Source organism: Bison bison, unplaced genomic scaffold (assembly GCF_000754665.1).
Source record: "Bison bison bison isolate TAMUID 2011002044 unplaced genomic scaffold, Bison_UMD1.0 scf7180017864379, whole genome shotgun sequence".
Lineage (NCBI taxonomy): Eukaryota > Metazoa > Chordata > Mammalia > Artiodactyla > Bovidae > Bison > Bison bison.
In genome coordinates this window covers 2,226,392-2,248,698 of record NW_011494951.1, presented here as the reverse complement: position 1 = coordinate 2,248,698, position 22,307 = coordinate 2,226,392, and the positions used below count along the sequence as shown (strand labels likewise).

The 22,307-nt window shown below is 42.2% G+C and overlaps 1 protein-coding gene across 1 annotated transcript in view; it reads right to left on the bottom strand.

Annotated features, from left to right (window-relative positions):
* The window catches only part of KMT2C (lysine (K)-specific methyltransferase 2C), a 179,156-nt gene that overhangs the window by 155,580 nt on the left and 1,269 nt on the right, over nt 1-22,307 (bottom strand). The window contains exon 2 of the mRNA XM_010857354.1: nt 2,993-3,131. Within this exon, the coding sequence (XP_010855656.1) occupies nt 2,993-3,131 (139 nt within the window). The remainder of the gene's footprint in view (nt 1-2,992; nt 3,132-22,307) is intronic.

Here is a 22,307-nt window from a genome sequence, read left to right as displayed (position 1 = left end):
GTGGAGCGGGCCTCCATCATGGAGGAGGGGCAAGGCTCCATCCTAGACCCAGGCCAGGCCAGGTCTCCAATAGGCGCCCCCGGACACAGAGACACAGTGTTCACCTGTGAGCAAAGGTGAATCAGAACAAGAAATGGCCTGCCAATCCAATCCACACCATGAGTTGGAATGCAAAATAGTACAACTACACTGAAAAATACTTCAGCATTTTTAAAAAATTACTTCTCTCTTAGGTATTCAGCTAAATGTAATAAAAACGCTATGGTTCACACCAAAACCTGCAAGTGAATATTTATCCCAATTTTATTCCTAACTGTCCCAAAGTAGAAGCTACCCAAATATCCCTTAACCGGGAAATGATAAACTGCAGCAGGCACCATAAAACAGAAGCCACCTCAGCAATAAAAAGGAAAACAGCTACTGACATATGCAACCACACAGGTGACTCTCCGAAGCATAATGCCAAGTTAAAAGGCCAGAATCAAAAGGACACATGATTCACAATTCTGTTCACATGATGTTATTGCAAAGGCAAAACTACCGGGTCAGAAAATAGGTAAGTGACTGCCTCGGGCAGAAGATGGGGTCAGGGGTGACCGCAAATGAGCCTGGGAGAATTTTTCAGGATGACGGAACTGTTCTTTACCTTTGTGGTAGTGATTATATGACAGTATGCAACTGTCAAAACCCACTAAACGGATGAATTTTACTGTATATAAACTAAACCTGAGTTTTTAAAAATAAGCAAAAGGTTGGGGGCCCAACCAAGAAAACAGAAATAGGATGTATTTAAATCACTAGAAAATGAAATGCTAGATGATCAATGCAAAGAGATAAAGCATTTATACTGCTAAATCTAAGAAATCAATTAGGACTGTAAATCTGAGCTTCAAAATGAAATTCATAAAGAAACATGGTCAAAGCTATGGTTTTTCCAGTAGTTAGGTACAGATGTGAGAGCCAGAGCGTAGAGAAGGCTGAGCGCCAAAGAATTGATGCTTCTGAACTGTGGTGTTGGAGAAGACTCTTGAGAGTTCCTTGGACAGCAAGGAGATCCAACCAGTCCATCCTAAAGGAAATCAACCCTGAATATTCACTGGAAGAACTGATGCTGAAGCTGAAGCTCCAATACTTTGCCCACCTGATGCGAAGAGTTGACTCACTGGAATAGACCGTGATGCTGGGAAAGACTGAAGGCAAGAGGAGAAGGGGACAGCAAAGGATGAGATGGTTGGATGGCATCACCGACTCAATGGACTAGAGTTTGAGAAATCTCAGGGAGACGGTGAAGGTGAGGGAAGCCTGGCATGGTGCAATTCATGGGATCGCAAGGAGTCAGACATAATTTAGCGACTGGACAACAACAACAACAACAGGAGTCTTGGGAATTCCCTGGAGTCTAGTGGTTAGGACTCCGCACTTTCACTGCTGGGCTGGGGGTCTGATCCCTGGTCAGGGAACTAAGATCTTGCATGCCTCAGGGTGTGGCCAAGGGGGGGAAAAAAAGAAATATGAGCCTTCAGGGATATCATCTTAAAAACAAAATATAATATGCAACCAATAGAAAAAAATTACCAATGCAATAAAAAGCAGAAAAAGAGGAGAAAAGTATTGGTTTCACAGAGCTCACATAAAAGGGGGACAATAATCAAATGAACTGCTGGGAAATAAAAAGTGTAACAAAGGGAAATAAAGCGGAAACACTGGATAAATGCAGTGCAGACTGTTTATTTTTTATCTTTCATTTTGAAAATTTTCAAACCTTCTCCAAGATGTAGAACATGGCAGGGATTTGAAATTTTTAGCATTATTAAAATATTTAATGTAAACAGAAGAGATGGCCATTAGAGACAGTTTGAGGGAAACTTGACTTATGTTTTAGAACGATCATTTCTGCAACTGCACTAAGAACAATCTGGACTGGGGAAAGCAAACAGAAGTGGCGAAACCATCTAAAAGGCAACTGCTCTCTCCTAAGGGTAACAGGGACTGGAACCAAGAATGGCAGGAAGTTAGGACGCTGAGTACTTGTCTGCGACATCTTCTAAAGTCGAGCTACAAAATTTAGGGTGTGAGGTATGAGAAAAGACAGACATCAAGGATTAACTCAAAAGGTTTTGGCCTAAACAACTGGATAAATATTGGTAATATTTATTGAAATGAAGAAATCCTGGGAAGAAGATTTGGGGTAGGCATAGGGTTAAGAATCAAGAGTGGTTCTGGACATGTTACGGGTGCAATATCTAGCATACTTCCAAATAGTGATGTCAGGCAGAGAGATGGACAGCGTTCATCTGAAGTCCAGAGTTCAGAGAAAGGGCGGCCCTGGAAATACAAAGGTGTGTTCATCAGCACACAGACAGGACCTAGCTATCAGACTGAATAGAAGTGAACACGTTGAGGACTTCAACCTGAGGACTCCACCGTTACAAAGTTGGGGGGGTCTCCACAGAAGCCAGCAAAGACAAAATGAGAAGGGAGATGTGCTGAGAACAAAAGACAGAAAATGTTTCAAGGAGATGGGAATAGTCAACCAATAGATGGTTTCAGTTTTATTCATGTGTTCCAAGAAAGATCTAAAAACTAAAAAGACTCCAAAGCTAAAATATACACAGAGGTTATAACATCCTATATTTCTTTTTAAAAAAAAATGAGAGAGGGTAAAGAACAAGAGTATAAGCTTACATTTACAAGTAAATAAGAAAATCAGTCCTTATGCTTAGAGTTTAGACTTTTTTCCTCATCTAGGAGCTGCACACTGGAAACACCCTGCTCTGGTCTGAGGGGAGCAGAGTCACAGGCCAGACCATGGCTCTGTCCTATAGCCACGCAAGCCCCAGACACGCTCCACCCAGGGACACACAGAGCTACCAGCTCTCAAATCCCACCCAGGTCTGCGTCCTAAGCTTGCACTCTCTGCAATTCCTCTTGGTCAACTCACTGCCCTTCTTCCTATCACTGATCTCTGACCCAGCTGCATTCCTTCTCGAACCTGATTTTGGCTTCCACACCAACAGAGACCAGGGAGCTTGCGGATTCCTCAGACACAGAACGCTGAAGGGCTGGGACCGGCTGCTTGCTGCTGTCCACTTCTGCTTCAGCATCCTCTTCTGCTGATTGTTCTTTGATTTCTGCTTAACAGTAAAACAAGAGAATATCAAAGTCACTTTGCATTACATCACTCTTTGATGAATTTATCTATAATGCAGATAGCACAAAGGAAAAATAACAACAAATGACAATACATAACGAACACAGGAAAAACTTTTGTATTTGTTGTTCAGCTGCTAAGTTGTGTCCGACTCTTTGCGACCCCATGGACTGCAGCACGTCAGGCTACATATAATCAAAATAATGTAAAACAGCATAGCTTTCCAAATTGCCGCTGACTTAAGTTTCGATCTTAGTAAAATCTGTTAAGAGCTGTTAAGAATTTTCAGGATTACAGCAAGTCCTCCACAAAACAAACATACTTTAAGGTGACTCGTAAAAAAATTTCTTCATAATTTATGAATTGAAATTACCATTAATTTAAAACAATCATGACACAGTCTCTAATTGTCAGCCATTCTAGGAGCAAAATGACTAAAAATGACACACCTTAACTCCACTGCCTTTTTCAGTTATGCTCAAGACTCCCACCCCGAACACTACACATACCTTCTTAGGAGGCAATCTAACTCTGAGAGCATTTTCAAACACCATTACCCCTAATATCGTTCTTCTCTTTAAGTAAAATGATACATCCACACTGTCTCCCACACTGTACTGTTAGATGTCAACAGGCACAATTCCTCCACCAGCGCTCCTAATAAAATCCCATGCTCTTGGCGCCATCTTTCTTTCCTGACGTGAAATTTACCTGTTACAGCTTTCTGCACAACTATCCGCAAACCAAAAAAAAGAAAAACAGCGTACAGCAGTCTCAGCGCCCCGTCCCTCCTCCTCTGGAGGGGCTGCCCTGCACCACCTTCCCCCTCGATGGGCCTTCCCACACAGCACCCGCCCCCCTGCCATGCAGAGTTCCCTCCACCTCCGCTGGCGGCAAGAGAGCAACCAACCCAGGGTCCGCTCAACATTCTGGAAATGCAGGGGCATCAGGGATCACTGCCAGCTTGGAGCCCTCTTCTCAAGCACCAGTTCCACCAACTACTAACCAGGCAGCTTGACGTAGAAGTCGCCTCTCTCAGCCTCCATGTGCTCCCCGAAACGTTAGAAAACCGCCTGTATCTCATGAGGCTGTTAACAAAGATGAAACGGTCTAATACCTGTCGCTTCAGCTGGTTTGAGGCCTCCAAATGTGAGTACAGCTCTCTATATGTCCTTTATATATTCATCTTTGAAGAGCGTAATTATTATCCAGGTTTCAACAATCTCCTGTCTTCCTGAATTTTAAATCAGTATCTCTAGCCCTAACTCCTCTCCTGAGCTCCAGACCTCACTTTTGCTGCATACAAGGCACATCCAGCAGCTTTAACATCCACTTAGATATCAAATTTGATTTCTTGCCTCTCAGATCACCACTTCACTAGGACTTCCCTATCAAAGTCTTCTAGATTCAAAATGAATTCTAGGGAGCTATTCCGACAAACACTTTCCCTGGTGCCTCAGACAGTAAAGCGTCTGTCTGCCTACAATGCAGGCGACCAGAGTTCAATCCCTGGGTTGGCAAGATCCCCTGGAGAAGGCAATGGCAACCCACTCCAAGACTCTTGCCTGGAAAATCCCATGGACAGAGGAGCCTGGTAGGCTACAGTCCACGGGGTCGCGAAGAATCAGACATGACTAAGCGACTTCACTTTCACTTTCATTCTGACAAATAATTTTGAGAACTAGCAATTTGTTTAGTTAGACTGTAAATCCTGTCAAATAATTAATGATGAAATGAGGCATCAGAGATGATTTTGACTTTCCTATTTAAAATAATGGTTCTTTTTCAAGTTGAAACAGAAAAGCTGACCATAAATTAAGTGCTTGTGGATCCTATTAATCATAGTGTCTGTCCTATCTACCCCAGCCACAAAACTGGTACAGAATCAAATATACAAATACAAAATACATTTGTATCAAAGAAGGATTATAAAAAGTTCTGCAGTTTTTAGTATATAAAAATGTTAAATTTCTGTATAACAAAGGACTCCATGAACAAAATTTTAAAATATATCACAGATGGAAAGAAAACACATGTGATTTGCATCCCCCAGAAGATATTCAAGTCCAGAATATGTAAAGAACTCCACAGATGAACAAGGCACATAACCCTGTAGAAAAAAATGGACAATGGACAAAAATCCACGCTCTCTGTTATTCAAGTCTTAGTAGAGCTGACTGTATTTTCAAGCCTTTCTTGCAGCTCAGCATGGCAAGCTCTCACCAATAGAATGTGACCAGAAGGGACCCTGCGATTTCTTCATCACCTTAAAGGGAGGGTGCTCTGGACCAAACTATGTTCCATCTTTCGTATGGACTGGACCATGGAGGTGTCAGCAACCTTTCTGCAATAATGCAGAAAAGAACACCACTCTGAGGAGGGCAGAGAAACTAGACGGAAGGAACCTGGGTCCACAAATAACCACAAGGAACAAAGACATCCCATCAGCCTGGACCTCTCCCTCTCAGAAATACTACGTGAAGGAAAAATGAATATCCAAGCCACTGCTGCATCTGGGCATCTCTGATACAGCAGTTTAACCCATGCTCTAATTAACACAGAATATGGCACCAGGTGTGGAGAAGTGCCGTAACAAAAACGGAAAATGGGTGGGCTGATAAGCAGGCAAGAAAACAGTAATAGTAGTGTTTGGAAATCAACTGACACCTTTGATGCTGTATCAAAACATCGGTAGTGCTGTGACCTGCAGTAACTTGAAAGGCAGACCAGCTGCCTCCAGAGCTCTAGGGAAAGCATCTGGAGAGACACAGAAATTATTCTGTGGTGCCTGCCCTCTAGCGCTTTTGCAACCAAAGACAGAAAGGAACATGGGACTGCTTGAGAGAGTCTCTCTGCCCACAGGGTCAGACACAGCTGAGCACACACACACACAAAATACTACGCGTGCCAAGTCATTTCAGTCGTGTCTGACTCTTTGCGGACTACAGTCTGCCAGACTCCTCTGTCTGTTGGTTGCCATTACCTCTTCCAAGGGATCTTCCCAAACCAGGGATCAAACCTGAATCTCTTATGTCTCCTGAATTGGCAGGCGGGCTCTTTACCACTCGCACCACCTGGGAAGCCCCCAGATACCACAAAATGACAAAATACTATAAAGTGACCATGTATAAAAGCACTTTATAAAGAAGCACTTCATTTCTACTCAGAGATGCCCAGAGCACATGTGTACCATTTCCATTACTAGGTAATAAGAAAGGGTAAGAGTCAGAGAAGAGATGAGAACTATAAACGAGAAATAAGAAGTCCTCAGAAGTTTACAGACAGTGGGTCAGGTGGACGAGCGTCATGACACCACATCCTCTTGGAGCATGTTTCTGTTAAAAACCAGCTCCAGTCAGCCTCACTCCCAAATCAGGAGCCCTCCATAGGGTATGGCCTGCCTGCTCTCTCTTAATATTTCACTAGCTACCACTAGGGCCTCTAGTTAAAACTTTTCTTCTGGCAAATCGAGGCACAATCTCAGGTATTTCCTTGTTTCTATCCCCCTGCAACAGAAAATACATAACACCATAAACAATTTGGGGGTTCTGTTTATTGCTTATTGTACCAAACACAGGAGGCAGCACCCCACTACACACACTGCAAAGCAGCTACTGTATCTGCGCTGCAAACCAGAGCCTAGCACGAACCCTAGATGTTCAGTAATTGCTTAATTAACTGATTAATTATATGCTGTATAATATAAAGTAAGCAAATAAACCTTATTATAAGGCAACACATAAATTAGAAAAAGCACAAGAAAACATAAACCAACTTGTAATGGGCTGCATGTGCTCAGTCTCCTCCAACTCTTTGTGACCTGTGGACAGCAGCCCACCAGGCTCCTCTCTGCCCATGGGATTCTCCCGCAAGAATACTGGAGTGGGCTGCCACTGCCCTCCCCAGGGGACCTTCCCGACCCAGGGATGGAGCCCATGTCTCTCATGTCTCCTGCACTGGCAGGTGGATTCTCTACCACTGTGCTACCTGGGAAGCCCTTTAATGGGCTATTATTTGGCAATTACATTAGTCAGCACCAACACCCATTTTCTACTAGTTACCCAAACCATATGCATGCTTCTATGCTTTCAGCAGCTATTAAGTAGAATAAAAATGTTTCTCTCTCCTAACTTCATCTCCAAAGAACTGACAATACTCTTCTTGCTTCCTTTATATATAATACTAAGACTACAGAAGAAAACATATCTAAGAAACTGCGTGATCATGTCCTTTCCTTCTTTTGAACAGTGGTGCTCAAAAGAAGTATGCATTCTGAGTTACATTTTTCAGTTGTGTTTGTAGCTTACTGAATTTAATGTATCCACTACATCCAAAATGTGCTATAAAGCTAAACAATTAGCACAATATCAGAAATAGCAAGTATTTTACTTATCATATCTTTAGTCACTAAACTACTTAAAATGTTGACACTGATTAATAATATACTGCTTTCACAGGGCATATAAAGACTCTAAAATGTAAGCTGACTATAAATATATACACAAAACTGTCAAACAGTGGTTCCCTAGAAGATAACACTTTTTACAGCTAACTTAATTCTCTTTATAACTTATCCACAGTTTCATAAATACAACCATACATTACTATTATACTTTTAATGTGATTTTTTGATGCAAGCACAAAAGAATTAAGAAAAAGACTCTAATACTTAAGGACTGTGCCCCTCACTGCAGCGAGCATCACAAGCGTGAGGATGCCGCTGGCGGTTCACTGCTGCCCCAGGTGTCACGGGGGCAGAACCGTGGGTCCAAACGACGGTCTGCACGTGCAGTGAACTGTACTACAGGACCAGAGAGGGCGGGAACCACCACTTTTAGAGTAAACATTCAACAAGCCTGTGCCTTGTCCCCGAGGGAGATGTGACCTCGTTCTTCAAGGCTGCTCACTGCAAACACAACCCTGGGAAAAGGCACAGACAGGAAGTGGTCCAGGCCTTCCGTTCTTGGGGACCCACGGAGGGGTATCCCCCAACCACAGCTACTATTACGTCTCCACTCTACACGTGAGGAAACAAGGATAAGAGGTGAAGGGGCTCTGCTCAAGGACACAATCAGCAGGGGAGTCTGGATTCAAACACAGGCAGTGTGGCTCCAGAACCTGAACGACTAATCACTACTTCACGGAATGTGAGTTGAAGTGAAGAAACTGAAGAAATCAAAATAACTGCAGAACTGAAAACAAGAGGATCACATGAGGGCCTTCCCTGGTGGTTCAGGGGTAAAGAATCCACCTGCCAATGCAGGGGTCACGGGTTCAATCCCTGGGCCAGAAGATCCCACAAGACGCGGAGCAACTAAGCCTGTCACAATGACGGAGCCTGGGCTCTAGGGCCCGTGCGCCCCAGCTACTGAGGCCCCCACGCTCTGGAGTCTGTGCTCTGCAACCAGAGGAACCACTGCAGCCAGGAGCCCACACGCCACAACGAGAGCAGCCCCGGCGCGCTGCAACCAGGGAAAAGCCCGGCAGCAACCAAGGCCCAGCACAACCATAAATGCACGAAGAATTTCTTTTAATATTCTTTTTAAAAAAAAGAAGATCACATGAAGCAAAAACCACTCTGAAGACAATGTTGGTAATATGCTGGATGGACTGGAGAAAAGACACAGAAGAATCTGAAACAGTGGAAATGCTGCAAGACTAGTCAAGGAAGAACAACACACACAACAAATACGAGTAACTGCTGCTACCTGACAAAGAAAATACACTGAATGAAAAGAATATTCAAAGCTGGCTTAACAATCTACATTCAAAAAACTAAGATCATGGCATCCAGTTCCATCACTTCATGGCAAACAGATGGGCAAAAAATGGAAACAGTGACAGACTATTTTCTTGGGCTCCAAAATCACTGCAGATGGTGACTACAGCCATGTAATTAAAAGACTCCTGCTCCTTGGAGGAAAAGCTATGACAAACCTAGACAGTGTATTAAAAAACAGAGACATCACTTTGGCAACAAATGTCTGTATAGGCAAAGCTATGGTTTTTCCAGTGGTCATGTATGGATGGGAGAGTTGGACCATAAAGAAGGCTGAGCACTGAAGAATTGATGCTTTTGAACTGTGGCGTTGGAGAAGGCTCTTGAGAATCCCTTAGACAGCAAGGAAATCAAACCAGTCAATCCTAAAGAATCAATCCTGAATATTCATTGGAAGGACTGATGCTGAAGCTCCAATACTCTGGCTGCTGCTGCTGCTGCTAAGTCACGTCAGTCATGGCCGACTCTGTGCAACCCCACAGATGGCAGCCCACCAGGCTCCCCCGTCCTTGGGATCCTCCAGGCAAGAACACCGGAGTGGGTTGCATTTCCTTCTCCAATGCATGAAAGTGAAAAGTGAAAGTGAAGTCGCTCAGTCGTGTCCGACTCCTAGCGACCCCATGGACTGCAGCGCACCAAGCTCCTCCGTCCATGGGATTTTCCAGGCAAGAGTACTGGAGTGGGGTGCCATTGCCTTCTCCGAATACTCTGGCTACCTGATGCAAAAACTGACTCGTTGGAAAAGACCCTGATGCTGGGAAAGACTGAAGGTAGGTGGAGAAGGTGGTGACAGAAGATGAGACGGCTGGATGGCATCACCAACTTGATGGACGTGAGTTTGAGTAAACTCCAGGAGATAATGAAGGCCAGGGAAGCTTGGTGTGCTACAGTCCATGAGATCACAAAGTGTCAAGATACAATTTAGCAAATGAACAACTTTTAATAACAATATCCTGGCTGAGAGAATCTAATAAACAGGTATCAAGTTTCATACACTATCTAAGGAAACAAAAGAGGTCAGCTATATATTCTATTCAAGTGCCCCCCAAATTTACATAAACTAGCACATGCTAGAATGCAGAGAAAACCCCAGAAAAACATCTACTTCACTAACAGCAGACTAGGTAATTTGAAACAAACTTCCAGTTGAACACAAATAAGAAAACTCAGTGAAATATTTTTTAAAGTGAAAAGAGTCCTAAAAGCATCACAAAGTTAACAAGATAGTAAGGAATTTTGAGACAAAACTGCAAGGACGGGGCAACGAGCAAGGTGAGCCTGGTGTTCGGGGCTGCCTTTCCCAAGGGGGTGTCAGCTGCTCAGGAAGAGGCGACTAAGAGCACTTGCTCTGACTTTCAAGACACATGGGATGGTTCTAGAAGCCTGCAACATCCTGGGAACTCAGGATGGCAGGAACCCCAGAGGGCTGGGCCTTAACAGGAAGAGTGAAACAGAAATCAATTTCTGCAAGGACTGCTGCATAACTCTGAGTCACGTGCCTGGAACAGAAAATAAAGCTGTAAAAGTGAACTGAGGTGGTCCTTAAAAACGAGTGCCCCTAGGTACCAGTAAAAAAGGAAATCAAAGAAAAACTGCCCTTGAGGGGAAAAAACAATCATCAATCTATTTCTACAAATAAACTGTCAAGTATATTATCCTGTACACAATCACAGATAATCAGTTACCTGAGGAGACAGGATGACATGGGCAAGAATGAGCAGAAACAGCTGAAACAAACCCAAAGACTCCAGATATTAAAATAATCAAACAATTGTAAACTAACTGTATGAACTATGTTCAAAGTAATAGAATTCAAGCATTAAAATTTTCAGGAAGGAACTAAAAACTATTAAAAAAATGCCAACTTGAAAAAAAAATAATAAAGAACTTTTAAAACATAACACATGGGGACTTCCCTGGTGGTCCAGTGGTTAAGACTCCGGGCTCTCAATGCAGGGTACCTGGGTTCAATACCTGGTCAAAGAACTAGATCCCACATGCCCCAACTTAAGCCTGGAGCAGCCAAAACAAACAAACAAACAAACACATGGACTTAATTGATACATTTAATAAGAGGTTAGATAGCTAAAAGGGGTAAGAAAACTGTAAGATCTGTCTAGAATAAAGGACACAGGGACAAAAGTATAAAAAATCAAAAACAGAGGGTAAATGACTCCAAACACAGTAAATCAGTCTAATGAACCTTCAAGTAGAAGAAAGAAAGAATGGTACAAAAGCAGTATTTGAATACATAATAGCTGGAAATTTTTCAAAGCTGATGAATATGGCAAGAAACCTCAAATTCCAAAGCATAAAAAGAGTACCAAACCAATACAACAGTTAGAAATGAAAAGTAATAAAACAAGGATAAAATTCACAGAAACACCTGGAAATGTTTTAAACTCTCTTAAACAGCATAGAAGCGAAAGAGGAGATGCACAGTTCAAGAGGGAGGGGACATATGTACACCTATGCCTGGTTCATGTTGATAACAGAAACTAACACAGCATTGTGAAGCAATTATCCTCCAATTAAAAATGTCAAAAAGTCAAAGACGAGACCAAAATTACAATCAAACACCATTTATAAAATAAGAATTATAATATTCAAACCCAGGGAAAGCACTAAAAATCATGTTAAAAGAAACACCAACCTTCAATACCTTTTCCCCCTTTTGGTTTAGTAATTACTAAAAAAAAAAAAAGTAATAATAATAATCAAACATCTACATCATAAGTTGGAAACAACATCCGCAAAAGTTTCTTACAGTTAGTGTGTAACAAATAAGTTTAATACCAATCAAACATACAAAAATAAATTATATTTTCATATATCAGTACAATTTGAGGCCAGTTTGTGCTGGGGTTTTTTTGGAGGTGGGGAATGGGAGGAGGGTGGATCCCAGGTGGTACAGTGGTAAAGAATCCACCTGCTAAGGCAGGAGACACAGGTTCTATCCCTGGGTCGGGAAGATCCATTGGGGGAGGAAATGGCAACCCACTCCAGTATTCTTGCCTGGAAAATCCCATGGACAGAGGAGCCTGGCGGGATACAGTCCATGGGGTCGCAAAGAGTGGGACACAACTTAGCAACCAAGAATGGCTTTTCTGTGTGTGTCATTTATAATAGCTCCCCTTCTGGGGCTTTTAGTGAGTTTTACCTCTAGATCTGCTAAACTCGTTCAAACATAAAGATTAATTAAGTATCATGTCTAGACTTTCAGGTATAACACAATATCCATTAAAAATGTCTCCACAAAGAATTATTGTACAGACAGTTCTGGCTACACAGAAACTCCAGAAAAACAGGCTTAGTGAAGTCTAACGATCAAGGCAGAATTTCTGGAAAGGAAGTTGGAGTGGGTACTCACAAACAGTTGAGGTGATTCTTAGAAAAAGACTTGGATAATTCAGAGACTGGTCTATACTGAGAGAATGCCAAGATACAAGCACAACCCATTTTAATTATGTTCTTTCATCATGAAAAATGAGGTCCCCTAGGCAAGACTGACATTTACTATGAACTAAAAGTACTGGATAAAACTGTTAATGATATAGTCTTAAAGATATCATTTAACCATGTGTTAATCAAAATATGGAAGGATTCAAGCCAATGCTCACCAACTCTTCAGATTTTTGAGAATAGAATTGATGTTCCAAGGACAATTGGGGAAAAGTTCCCTCCAGTGGACTTTGAAAACTCTGCAGCCTAGAAAAACTAACAATCTAAGTCAAAATTCTAATAAAAAATATAAAGCTGGACAGAGAGAAGAACAGTTGTTACCAGTGGCTGGGGGTGGGGAAAATAGGGAGCTGTTGGCCACTGGGTTGGAAGTTGCAGTTATATAGAATGAATACGTATGGAGATCTATGTACCAGCAGTGATGACTATAGTTACTAGTACTGTAATATTGAATACTGAAAACTTGCTAAGACAGTAGATACCAGATTAAAAAAAAGGACGGGAGAAGCTATATTGATTTCAGATACAACAGATTTCACAGCAAGTTAACTTATCAAGAAAAAAAAGGAACATTATGTAACTATATGTATGTATGATACATCAATTCTCCAACAACACATAACAATTCTTAACACATAGGCACCTCACAACAGAGGTCAAAATACATGAGGCACAAACTGACAGAACTAGAAGGGCAGATCTATGAATCCACTATCATGCACAGGGACATTAATAGCCACCTATCAAAAGGGATCCAGCAACAGAGCATCTGTAAGACAGCTGAGCCCCACACACCACCATCAATCAACTGGAGGTAATGGACGACCTCATCCAACAGCAGCAGGATACATGTTCTTCCACAGCTCAGACGGAAACTCTACCAACAGACCAAATACATTTGTTTCTGTGCCTTGAAACAAAGTTAAAATGATAGAAGTCATAGAATGCCTGCTCTCAGCACCAACAGAAGAAGGGAAATTGGCAGCATTGAATGTATACATAACAAACAAAGAAGGATCTAAAAACCAATAAACTAAGCTTCCACTTTATGAAACTAGAAAAAGAACAGCAAGTTAAATACAAAACAAAGCAGAAGAAAAGAATTAATACAAATTAGAGCAGAAACCAATGAAATTGATAATAGGAAATCAAAGTGGGGGGGGGAAATCAGTGAAACCAAATGCTGCTTCTTTGCAAAGCTCAATAAAATTGATAAGTCTAGCTAGGTTAACTAAGAAGAGAAAAGATGAAATTACTAATATCAGAAATTAAAGACGGGCCACCACTAGGTCCCATGGGCATTAAAAGGATACTAAAGGAATACTATGAACAAACCTATGCCCACAAATCTGAAAACCTAAATGAAATGGGCCAGTTCCTTGAAAGACACAATTTGCCAACACTCTGGCGGCTCAGCTGGTAAAGAATCCACCTGCAATGTGGGGAGACCTCAGTTCAATCCCTGGGTTTGGAAAACCCCCTGGAGAAGGGAATGGCTACCCACTCCAGTATTCTGACCTGGAGAATTCCATGGACTGTATAGTCCAGGGAGTCACAAAGAGTCGGACATGACCGAGTGACTTTCAAAGCAAAGCAAAAGCCATCACTGAAAGAAACAATCTAAACGGGCCTACATCCGATAAAGAAACTGAATCAGTAATCAATAAACTTCTAAAATAGAAAGCACCAGGCACAAATGGGTTCACTGGTGAATTCCACGAAACACTTAAGGGAGATATTATACCAATTCTCTACAATCTCTTCTGAAAGACAGCAGCAGATGGACTATTTCCCAACTCATTCTGTGAGGCCAGCACTATGGTAATACCAAAAACAGACATCAAAAAAAGGAAAAAAAAAAACAACCCCCAAACTGACAGATCAATAGCTCTCATGAACACAGATGCAAAAAGCCCTCAACAAAATTTTAATCAATTAAATCTAAAAAAGTATATAAAGAATTATACACCACAACCAAGTGGGATTTATCCCAGGTACACAAGGCTGGTTCAACATGTGAAGATGGATGAATGTAATCCATTCCATCAATAGGCTAAAAAAGAAAAGTCACATGATCATATCAATAGATGCAGAAAAAGCATCTGACAAAAATCACAATAGCCATTCATGACTTTAAATATCAACGAAACAACTTTCAATAAACTATTAGTAAGAATACAGGGGAACTTTCTCAATTTGACAAAGAATTCCTAACAAAAAACCTACATCAACACCATGTTTTGTGGTAAGAGACTAAAGCTTTCCTACTATGATCAGGAACAACTCCTTCTGAACATCATCTTGACGTTCCAGCTACTGCAACAAGACTTGAAAAAGAAATGAAAGATATACTGATTTAGAAGGAAGAAATAAAAAAGTATCTTCTGTTCAAAGACATGATAACTGTCCATGGAGAAAATCTGGAAGAATCAACAAAATCTCCTTGTCTATATAGCAAGGTCTCTGGATACAAGGTTAATATACAAAAGTAAATGACTTTCCTATACACCAACAATGAACAAGTGAAACTGGAAATAAATTTAAAAATTCACATTAGCACTCCCCTCAAAAAATACTTCGGTATAAAGGCAACAAAATATGCACAAGATCTATTTAATACATGTCGAAAACTACAGAACTGTAATGAAGAAAAATCACAGCAGTAAGCAGTTATTCCATGTTAGTGAACTATAAAACTCAGCATTACCAAGATGTCAGTTCTCCCCAATTTGATCTATAAACTCAATGCAATCCTAATCAAAATGCATCAAGTTATTTTGTGGATATCAACAAATTGATCCTAATATGAGTACCCTCCCTGGTAGTCCAATGGTTAAGAGCACCACAGAAGGAAATCCAGATGAGCTTGGGTTCAGCAATGACATTTTAGATACAACATCAAAAGCATGATGATGAGAGAAACAAATGACAGATAGACTTGATTAAAATTTAAAATTTCTGCTCTGCAGAAAACACTGCCAGCCAATAGATATATAAAGAAAAGCCACAGACTAGACAAAATATTAGCAAAAGACGTATCTTATGAAGGACTGTTACCCAAAATATATGAAGAACTCTTAATTCTCACCATTCAATCCAGCAATCATCCTCCTTGGTATTTACCCAAAGGAGTCGAAAACTTATGTCTACACAAAAACTCTGTACACAAATGTTTATAGCAGTTTTATTCAAAACTGTGAAAACCTGGAATCAACCAAGATGTACTTCAGAAGGTGAACAGATAAACTGTTGTACATACATACAAGAGAAAATTATTCAGCAATAAAAAGAACTGCGTTTTTAAGCCATGAAAAGAACTTAAATGTATACTACTATGTGAAACGAGCTAACCTGAAAAGGCTACATATTGTATGATTCCAGTTATATGACATTTTGTCTTCCTACAGAGACAGGAAGAAAAACAACGGTTGCCAGGGCGGAAAGGGGAGCAAAGGATGAACAGGCAAAGCACGGAGGACTTTTAGGACAGTGATGGTATCTGTTTGATACCTTACTGACAGACATATGTCAGCATATTATACATTTTCCCAAATCCACAGTGTGTGCAAACCCAAGAGTGAACGCTAATGTGAACCAGGGGCTGAAGGTGAAAGGGGGCGGCATCGCAGCGTGGTCAATCGGAACGAATGTGCCAGTGCCGGAGGGGAGGGGAGAAATGGGCAGCTGCGGCGGGTGGGGGGCAGGAAGCAAACAGGAAGTAACCGTGCCTTCCCCTCCAACTCCGTAACTGCTACAGTTACAGAACTACAGTGAGCCTGAGACTGCTCTAAGAGTAAAGCCTATGTCAGATTATGCTAGAGACAAAGCGAAACTATCGATGGGAACTGCAATTTACAAGCACATATAGACAGCCTCTAAGACTCCTGAGAGTCCCTTGGACTACAAAGAGATCCAACCAGTCCATTCTGAAGGAGATCAGCCCTGGGTGTGCTTTGGAAGGACTGATGCTAAAGTTGAAACTCCAGTACTTTGGCCACCTCATGGGAAGAGTTGACTCATTGGAAAAGACTCTGGTGCTGGGAGGGAGTGGGGGCAGGAGGAGAAGGGGACGACAGAGGATGAGATGGCTGGATGGCATCACTGACTCGATGGACATGAGTCTGAGTGAACTCCAGGAGTTGGTGATGGACAGGGAGGCCTGGCGTGCTGCGGTTCATGGGGTCACAAAGAGTCGGACACGACTGAGTGAGTGAACTGAACTGAACTGATAGACAACCTCGCATCTCTGTAATGACTAATGGACAACATAACTAACTCTCAGCAGAAATAGGGACGTATCCTGGCAGCCTAGACTTTTCATCTCTTATACTATTCTCCAGCAAAAAGAACCACAAGTCCTGATGGAATAGTCGAATTCATATCCAGAAGCCCAGAGAATATTGAAGATGGGCGTGAAAAATACTCTTCCCAGCAAACATAATTTTGAAACATTGAGATGACATTAAAAAGGACTCAAATGCCAGACAAAAATGGGTTCCCACTAGCCACACTAAGACAACGTAAGCAGTTAAAAAAAAAAAAACTTTAATTATAATTAGCTAAATCATAATTAACCAATTATAATTAACTAAAACAAGTCTGCAAAGCCCTGATTATATAATGATTCTTTAAAAAAAAAAAAGTGGAATTTCTCTCAAGTAACTAGCACTTCATTCAAGTAGATTTTATTTATAAAGAAAAATGCACAGAGAACTGGCAACATCACCAGCTACAAAGAGGGAATGTTCTCACCATAAAAACTGTGAGGATTCTTGCTACCTTCCCAATGACCACTTGAAGACTCATTCCCACCACTTACCCCTCACACACACACATCCTAAAGAATAAACACTGTTAATAAACAATGTTCAGTTCAGTCGCTCAGTCGTGTCTGACTCTTCGAGACCCCATGAATCACAGCACGCCAGGCCTCCCTGTCCATCACCAACTCCCGGAGTTCACTCAGACTCACATCCATCAAGTCAGTGATGCCATCCAGCCATCTCATCCTCTGTCGTCCTCTTCTCCTCCTGCCCCCAATCCCTCCCAGCATCAGAGTCTTTTCCAATGAGTCAACTCTTCGCATGAGGTGGCCAAAGTACTGGAGTTTCAGCTTTAGCATCATTCCTTCCAAAGAAATCCCAGGGCTGATCTCCTTCAGAATGGACTGGTTGGATCTCCTTGACGTCCAAGGGACCCTCAAGTGTCTTCTCCAACACCACAGTTCAAAAGCATCAATTCTTTGGCGCTCAGCCTTCTTCACAGTCCAACTCTCACATCCATACATGACCACAGGAAAAACCATAGCCTTGACTAGACGGACCTTTGTTGGCAAAGTAATGTCTCTGCTTTTGAATACGCTATCTAGGTTGGTCATAACTTTCCTTCCAAGGAGTAAGCATCTTTTAATTTCATGGCTGCAGTCATGAAAAATCATCTGCAGTGATTTTGGAGCCCAAAAAAATAAAGTCTGACACTACAAATAATTTTTTTTTTAATGTATCAAGGTACACAGTTTACAGGTTAAGAGACCTTCCGATAAATCTTGGGCCTGGAAACGGAAATGTGCAGAGATGCTGAAGCCCTGCAGTCAACTGGAATGGGCTTTTAAATTGACTAGAGATTTATGGAACTGTTTCTTCTCTTTGCTTGCAGGTTGGTGATTTTAACAATTGTTCTTTATCCTTTTCTTTAGTATTCTTCTTGCTGTGTGTGTGCACTAAAGGAGATGGACAAAGGTCTCCCCAAGCACAAAGACAGAGCAAAGACTGAGACGTTTGACTTTATTTAACTTTCATACAGAAGGACAAGATAAGATATATATGTATGTGTATATATATCTATATATATCATCCTGCTCCTGTTAAATCCTTTCAGTAAATTTTATTTGCACTGAAATCACACAGAAGATAGTAAGAGAAGATGTTCTTGCCTGGAGAATCCCAGGGACGGGGGAGCCTGGTGGGCTGCCGTCTATGGGGTCGCACAGAGTCGGACACGACTGAAGTGACTTATCAGCAGCAGCAGGTAAGGAAAAAATCAAATGCCAAAATCTTACTTATGTGGTGATGTTCGAACAACAGCAGTAGCTTAGGAAACACGCGAGAAAAGTACAAGCAGGCACTACTGCTTAGTGATGCCCACTGTGGGGGTGACGTGTCCGCGGCGCTGGGGACAAGCCCATGAAGGAGACAAACCCCTGACCTCAGGAAGCTCACAATCTAGGATACAAGGCACACGGCATGCAAGTATGTAACACAATGCCTTATCTGTAAACACCAGGAGGAAAGGTAAAGCGGGAGAAGAGGACGGAGCCCAACAAGGGCTGCTTTTTGACAGGCTGGGCAGGAAAGGCCTCCCTGACAAGGGAGCATCGAGCAGAGTTGGCTGAAGTCAGGCAGTAAGTCCCCTGAGGGTCTGGGGGAAAGGCGCTCTGAGCTAAGATGACAAAAAGTGCCTGAGAAAGGGCTGGAGCCTGGAGAGCAAGGGGAAGACAGGACAGGTTGCGAGGTCAGGGGAGCGTGAAGATCGCAAGTGGACTTAGGGTTTTAAGTGTCACTGGAGGCCTTGGAGAGCTGACAGAAGGAGTGTAAAAGACTCCTGGGTTTGTCTTTTTTTTAATTAATTAATTTGAATGCACAGTCACATTTATTTATTTGTTTGGCTGATCTTAATTGTAGTATGTGGGATCTCGGTCCCTGACAAGGGACTGAACTCGGGCCCCCTGCATTGGAAGCTCAGAGTCTTAGCCACTGGACCACCAGGGAAGTCCTTCCTTGGGGTATTAGAAGCTCACTCTGCCACTACATGGAGAACAAAACTAGAATGGGTGACAGTGAGACCAGCTGGTAGCTTGGCAGCAATTCACACAAACGGTGGTGATCCGAGTCTGGAGTGACCACGGTGAGGAGAGGAGAGCTGTCTGAAATCAGGACGCAGTACTAAGGTACAGCCCGAAGCATTTTCCAACAGGCTCCACGTTTTTAGCCTGAACAGTACATGATGTCATTTACTGAGGCAGGAACACTGGAGGAGGAGAAGGTTTGGGAACAACCAATGGTTCCACAGAAGACATATTAAGCGAGGGATCCACTGGAGACATCTAAGAGATGTTAAGAACTAAGGTGAAGACACTGGTTGCGTTCAAAGTAAGAAAAGAGCTGGCAATATAACTTTTAAGAGTCACCAGCACACAGACAGTAGTTATAGCAACTAAACTGAATGAGACCACCTAATCTGTGAGAAGATGAGCAAAAAAGAAAGGAAGAGACCAGTGAGATAGGAAAGAACAAGAGAATGTGGTATCCTGAAAGTCAAATTAAAAAGAGAGAGACTTTCACTCCTGAAAATGTTAGAGGCATGAAGTGAGACTGAATACTTAAGGTGAACAAAGACTCAATGGTGGTTCTGGCAACATGAGATCAAAATAGTTTTAGTAGAGCAAGAGGAAGAAAGCTTGCCAGTAGCAGGTTCATAAGAAAATGGTCAAAAATAAGCAGATACCATACAATCCTGAATATTCATTGGAAGGACTGAAGCTGAAACTCCAATACTTTCGCCACCTGATGGGAAGAGCTGATTCACTGGAAAAGACCCTGATGCTGGCAAAGATTGAAGGTGGGAGAAGGGGAGGACAGAGGATGAGATGGATGGATGGCATCACCGACTCAATGGATATGAGTTTAAGTAAACTCTGGGAGTTGGTGATGGACAGGGAGGCCTGGTGTGCTGCAGTCCATGGGGTCACAAACAGTCGGACACAACTAAGCAACCGAACTGAACCATTAAGTACAGACAATTCTTTCAAGAGCTTTTGCTGTGAAGATGAGCACAGAAGCAAAACAGTAACTGAAAACAATATCCGATCACGAGAAGGTACTTTTGTTTAAGAAGGGTGATACTGTACACTGCTATATTTAAAACAGATAACCAACAAGGACCTACTGTACAGCACAGGGAACTCTGCTCAACATTATCTAACAACCTAAATAGGAAAAGAATTTGAAAAAGAATAGATACATGTATGGGTATAACTGAATCACTGTGCTGTACACCTGAAACTAACCTAACATTTTTAATCACCTATACTCCAATGTAAAATAAAAAGTTAAAAAAAAAAAAAAAGTGTAGCAAATGCTTAACACTAATGGAAATAATTCTCTGAGCAAGGGAGCTCAAGATGTTGGAAACCAAGGAAGACTGAAGGGGCAAGGGGGACAGAACGAGGGACACAGGCAGAGGAGCTGGCTGTAGAAACCCCAGAGACTCTTCATCCCATTTTAACAGGAGGGCTGGTAAAACAGAGGGGTAGAGATGACAGCAGGAAAGAAGATCTGATGGTGGATAACTGTGGAATTTCTTTCCTGATTGCTTCTATTTTTTTTTTCATTGAAATAAGTAAGATCATCAACTGAAAAATGGAAAATGAGGTGTCAAAAGTCTGAAAGAAGAGAAAGTAGGTAAAGGATGATCCCTGATAATGGGTGGGAGAACTCTAGGTATAAGTGGTATGAGTGGAAAGTCAACCATGACCCACTGGAGGCTGAGGTTTTCTCCAGTCACTCTGGCTGCTGCAATGCAGAGTCTCAGTTTCGTTATGAAACCAAAACAGTGGGAAGATGACAACGGAGTTCCAGGTGCGTAAGAGAGAGACTACCACAGTGGATGACAGAATCTGAACGAGAAAAAGGCTGACAAACCCCATGGGTAAGATCCTTAAGTTGGACAAGTCACTATGGCTGAAGGGTTATCGTGATGTGGATATCGAGCTGGTAAAAGAAGAGTTAGACTTGAAACTGAGACTTTGGAAGTGAAACAGCCAATTGTCCTAGTAAGTGATACAATACTAAAGGCTAAAGTACAGCCATAAGAAAGAGAGGCTGGGACTTCGCAGGTGGTCCAGTGGTTGAGAAATCTGCCTTACAAGGCAGGGGACCCAGGTTCAATCCCTGGTCACGGTACTAAGATCCCATATGCAGCTGGACAGCTAAGCCTACGTGTCCCAACTACTGAGCCTGCACCCTCTGGAGCCCAAGCTCCACAGGGCGAAGAGAAGCCTCCAAGGGCCGCGACAAAGGCCCAGCACAGCCTGATAAATAAATAAAGGAATGAGTGGCTCACGCGGGCTGGAGAGAGGGCTGCTGAGGAAAGGAAGGCGCCACTATTCTGGGTATTAAACAGATTGTGAGAATGGACGATGGGGGAAGGAGAGGAAAATGGACAGGGAGGCACTGAGTCTTCCGAGGATGACACAGACGGGGAGACGGCGCCACTGCGAGCCGGGACTGTGGGCAGTCCGTGCACTGGCTTAGAGGGACGTCTACTTAATGATAAATGTCGCTCAAAAGTACAAATCACTTTTGACACGATAGTAACAGCACAAAGTACAGAAAAAAATTAAAATTAAGGGGAAAAACTATGAAAAACAACCTATGGGGAACTGAAATAAATCCAAGTATAAAATATTAACGTGGCAATGAATGTGCGCCAAAGGGGTAAAATGTAAGGAGAAGCATTCTGAACTTCCAGCTTCTCCCTGCTCTTACTTAACTAGACCCTAAGGGAAAAGCAATGAGAACTGCTGGACTTCTGAAGGCTTTTCAAGAATTACAGGCATGTAACAGGAACATATGGGATAACCAAAAGTACTTCATGGAAAATAATATTTTAAAAGACGTAGCAATTTCTAATTTTCTCCTTTAAGCATCAAGGAGATGCCATTCAACTGCAGAGAAGAAGCCTATCCACTGTGTCTACAGTCTATCCAACAACTGCAAACACACTGAGAGGCCACCTCGCTTGGACAAACCTCTGAACACGGTATGAAACCTACTCCCTTTGACAGCTCGTTAAATCACTAACTCAGGGTGAATTCTGGAAACTACCTTGGCAACTTGCTCTACCTTCCTCTTGCAG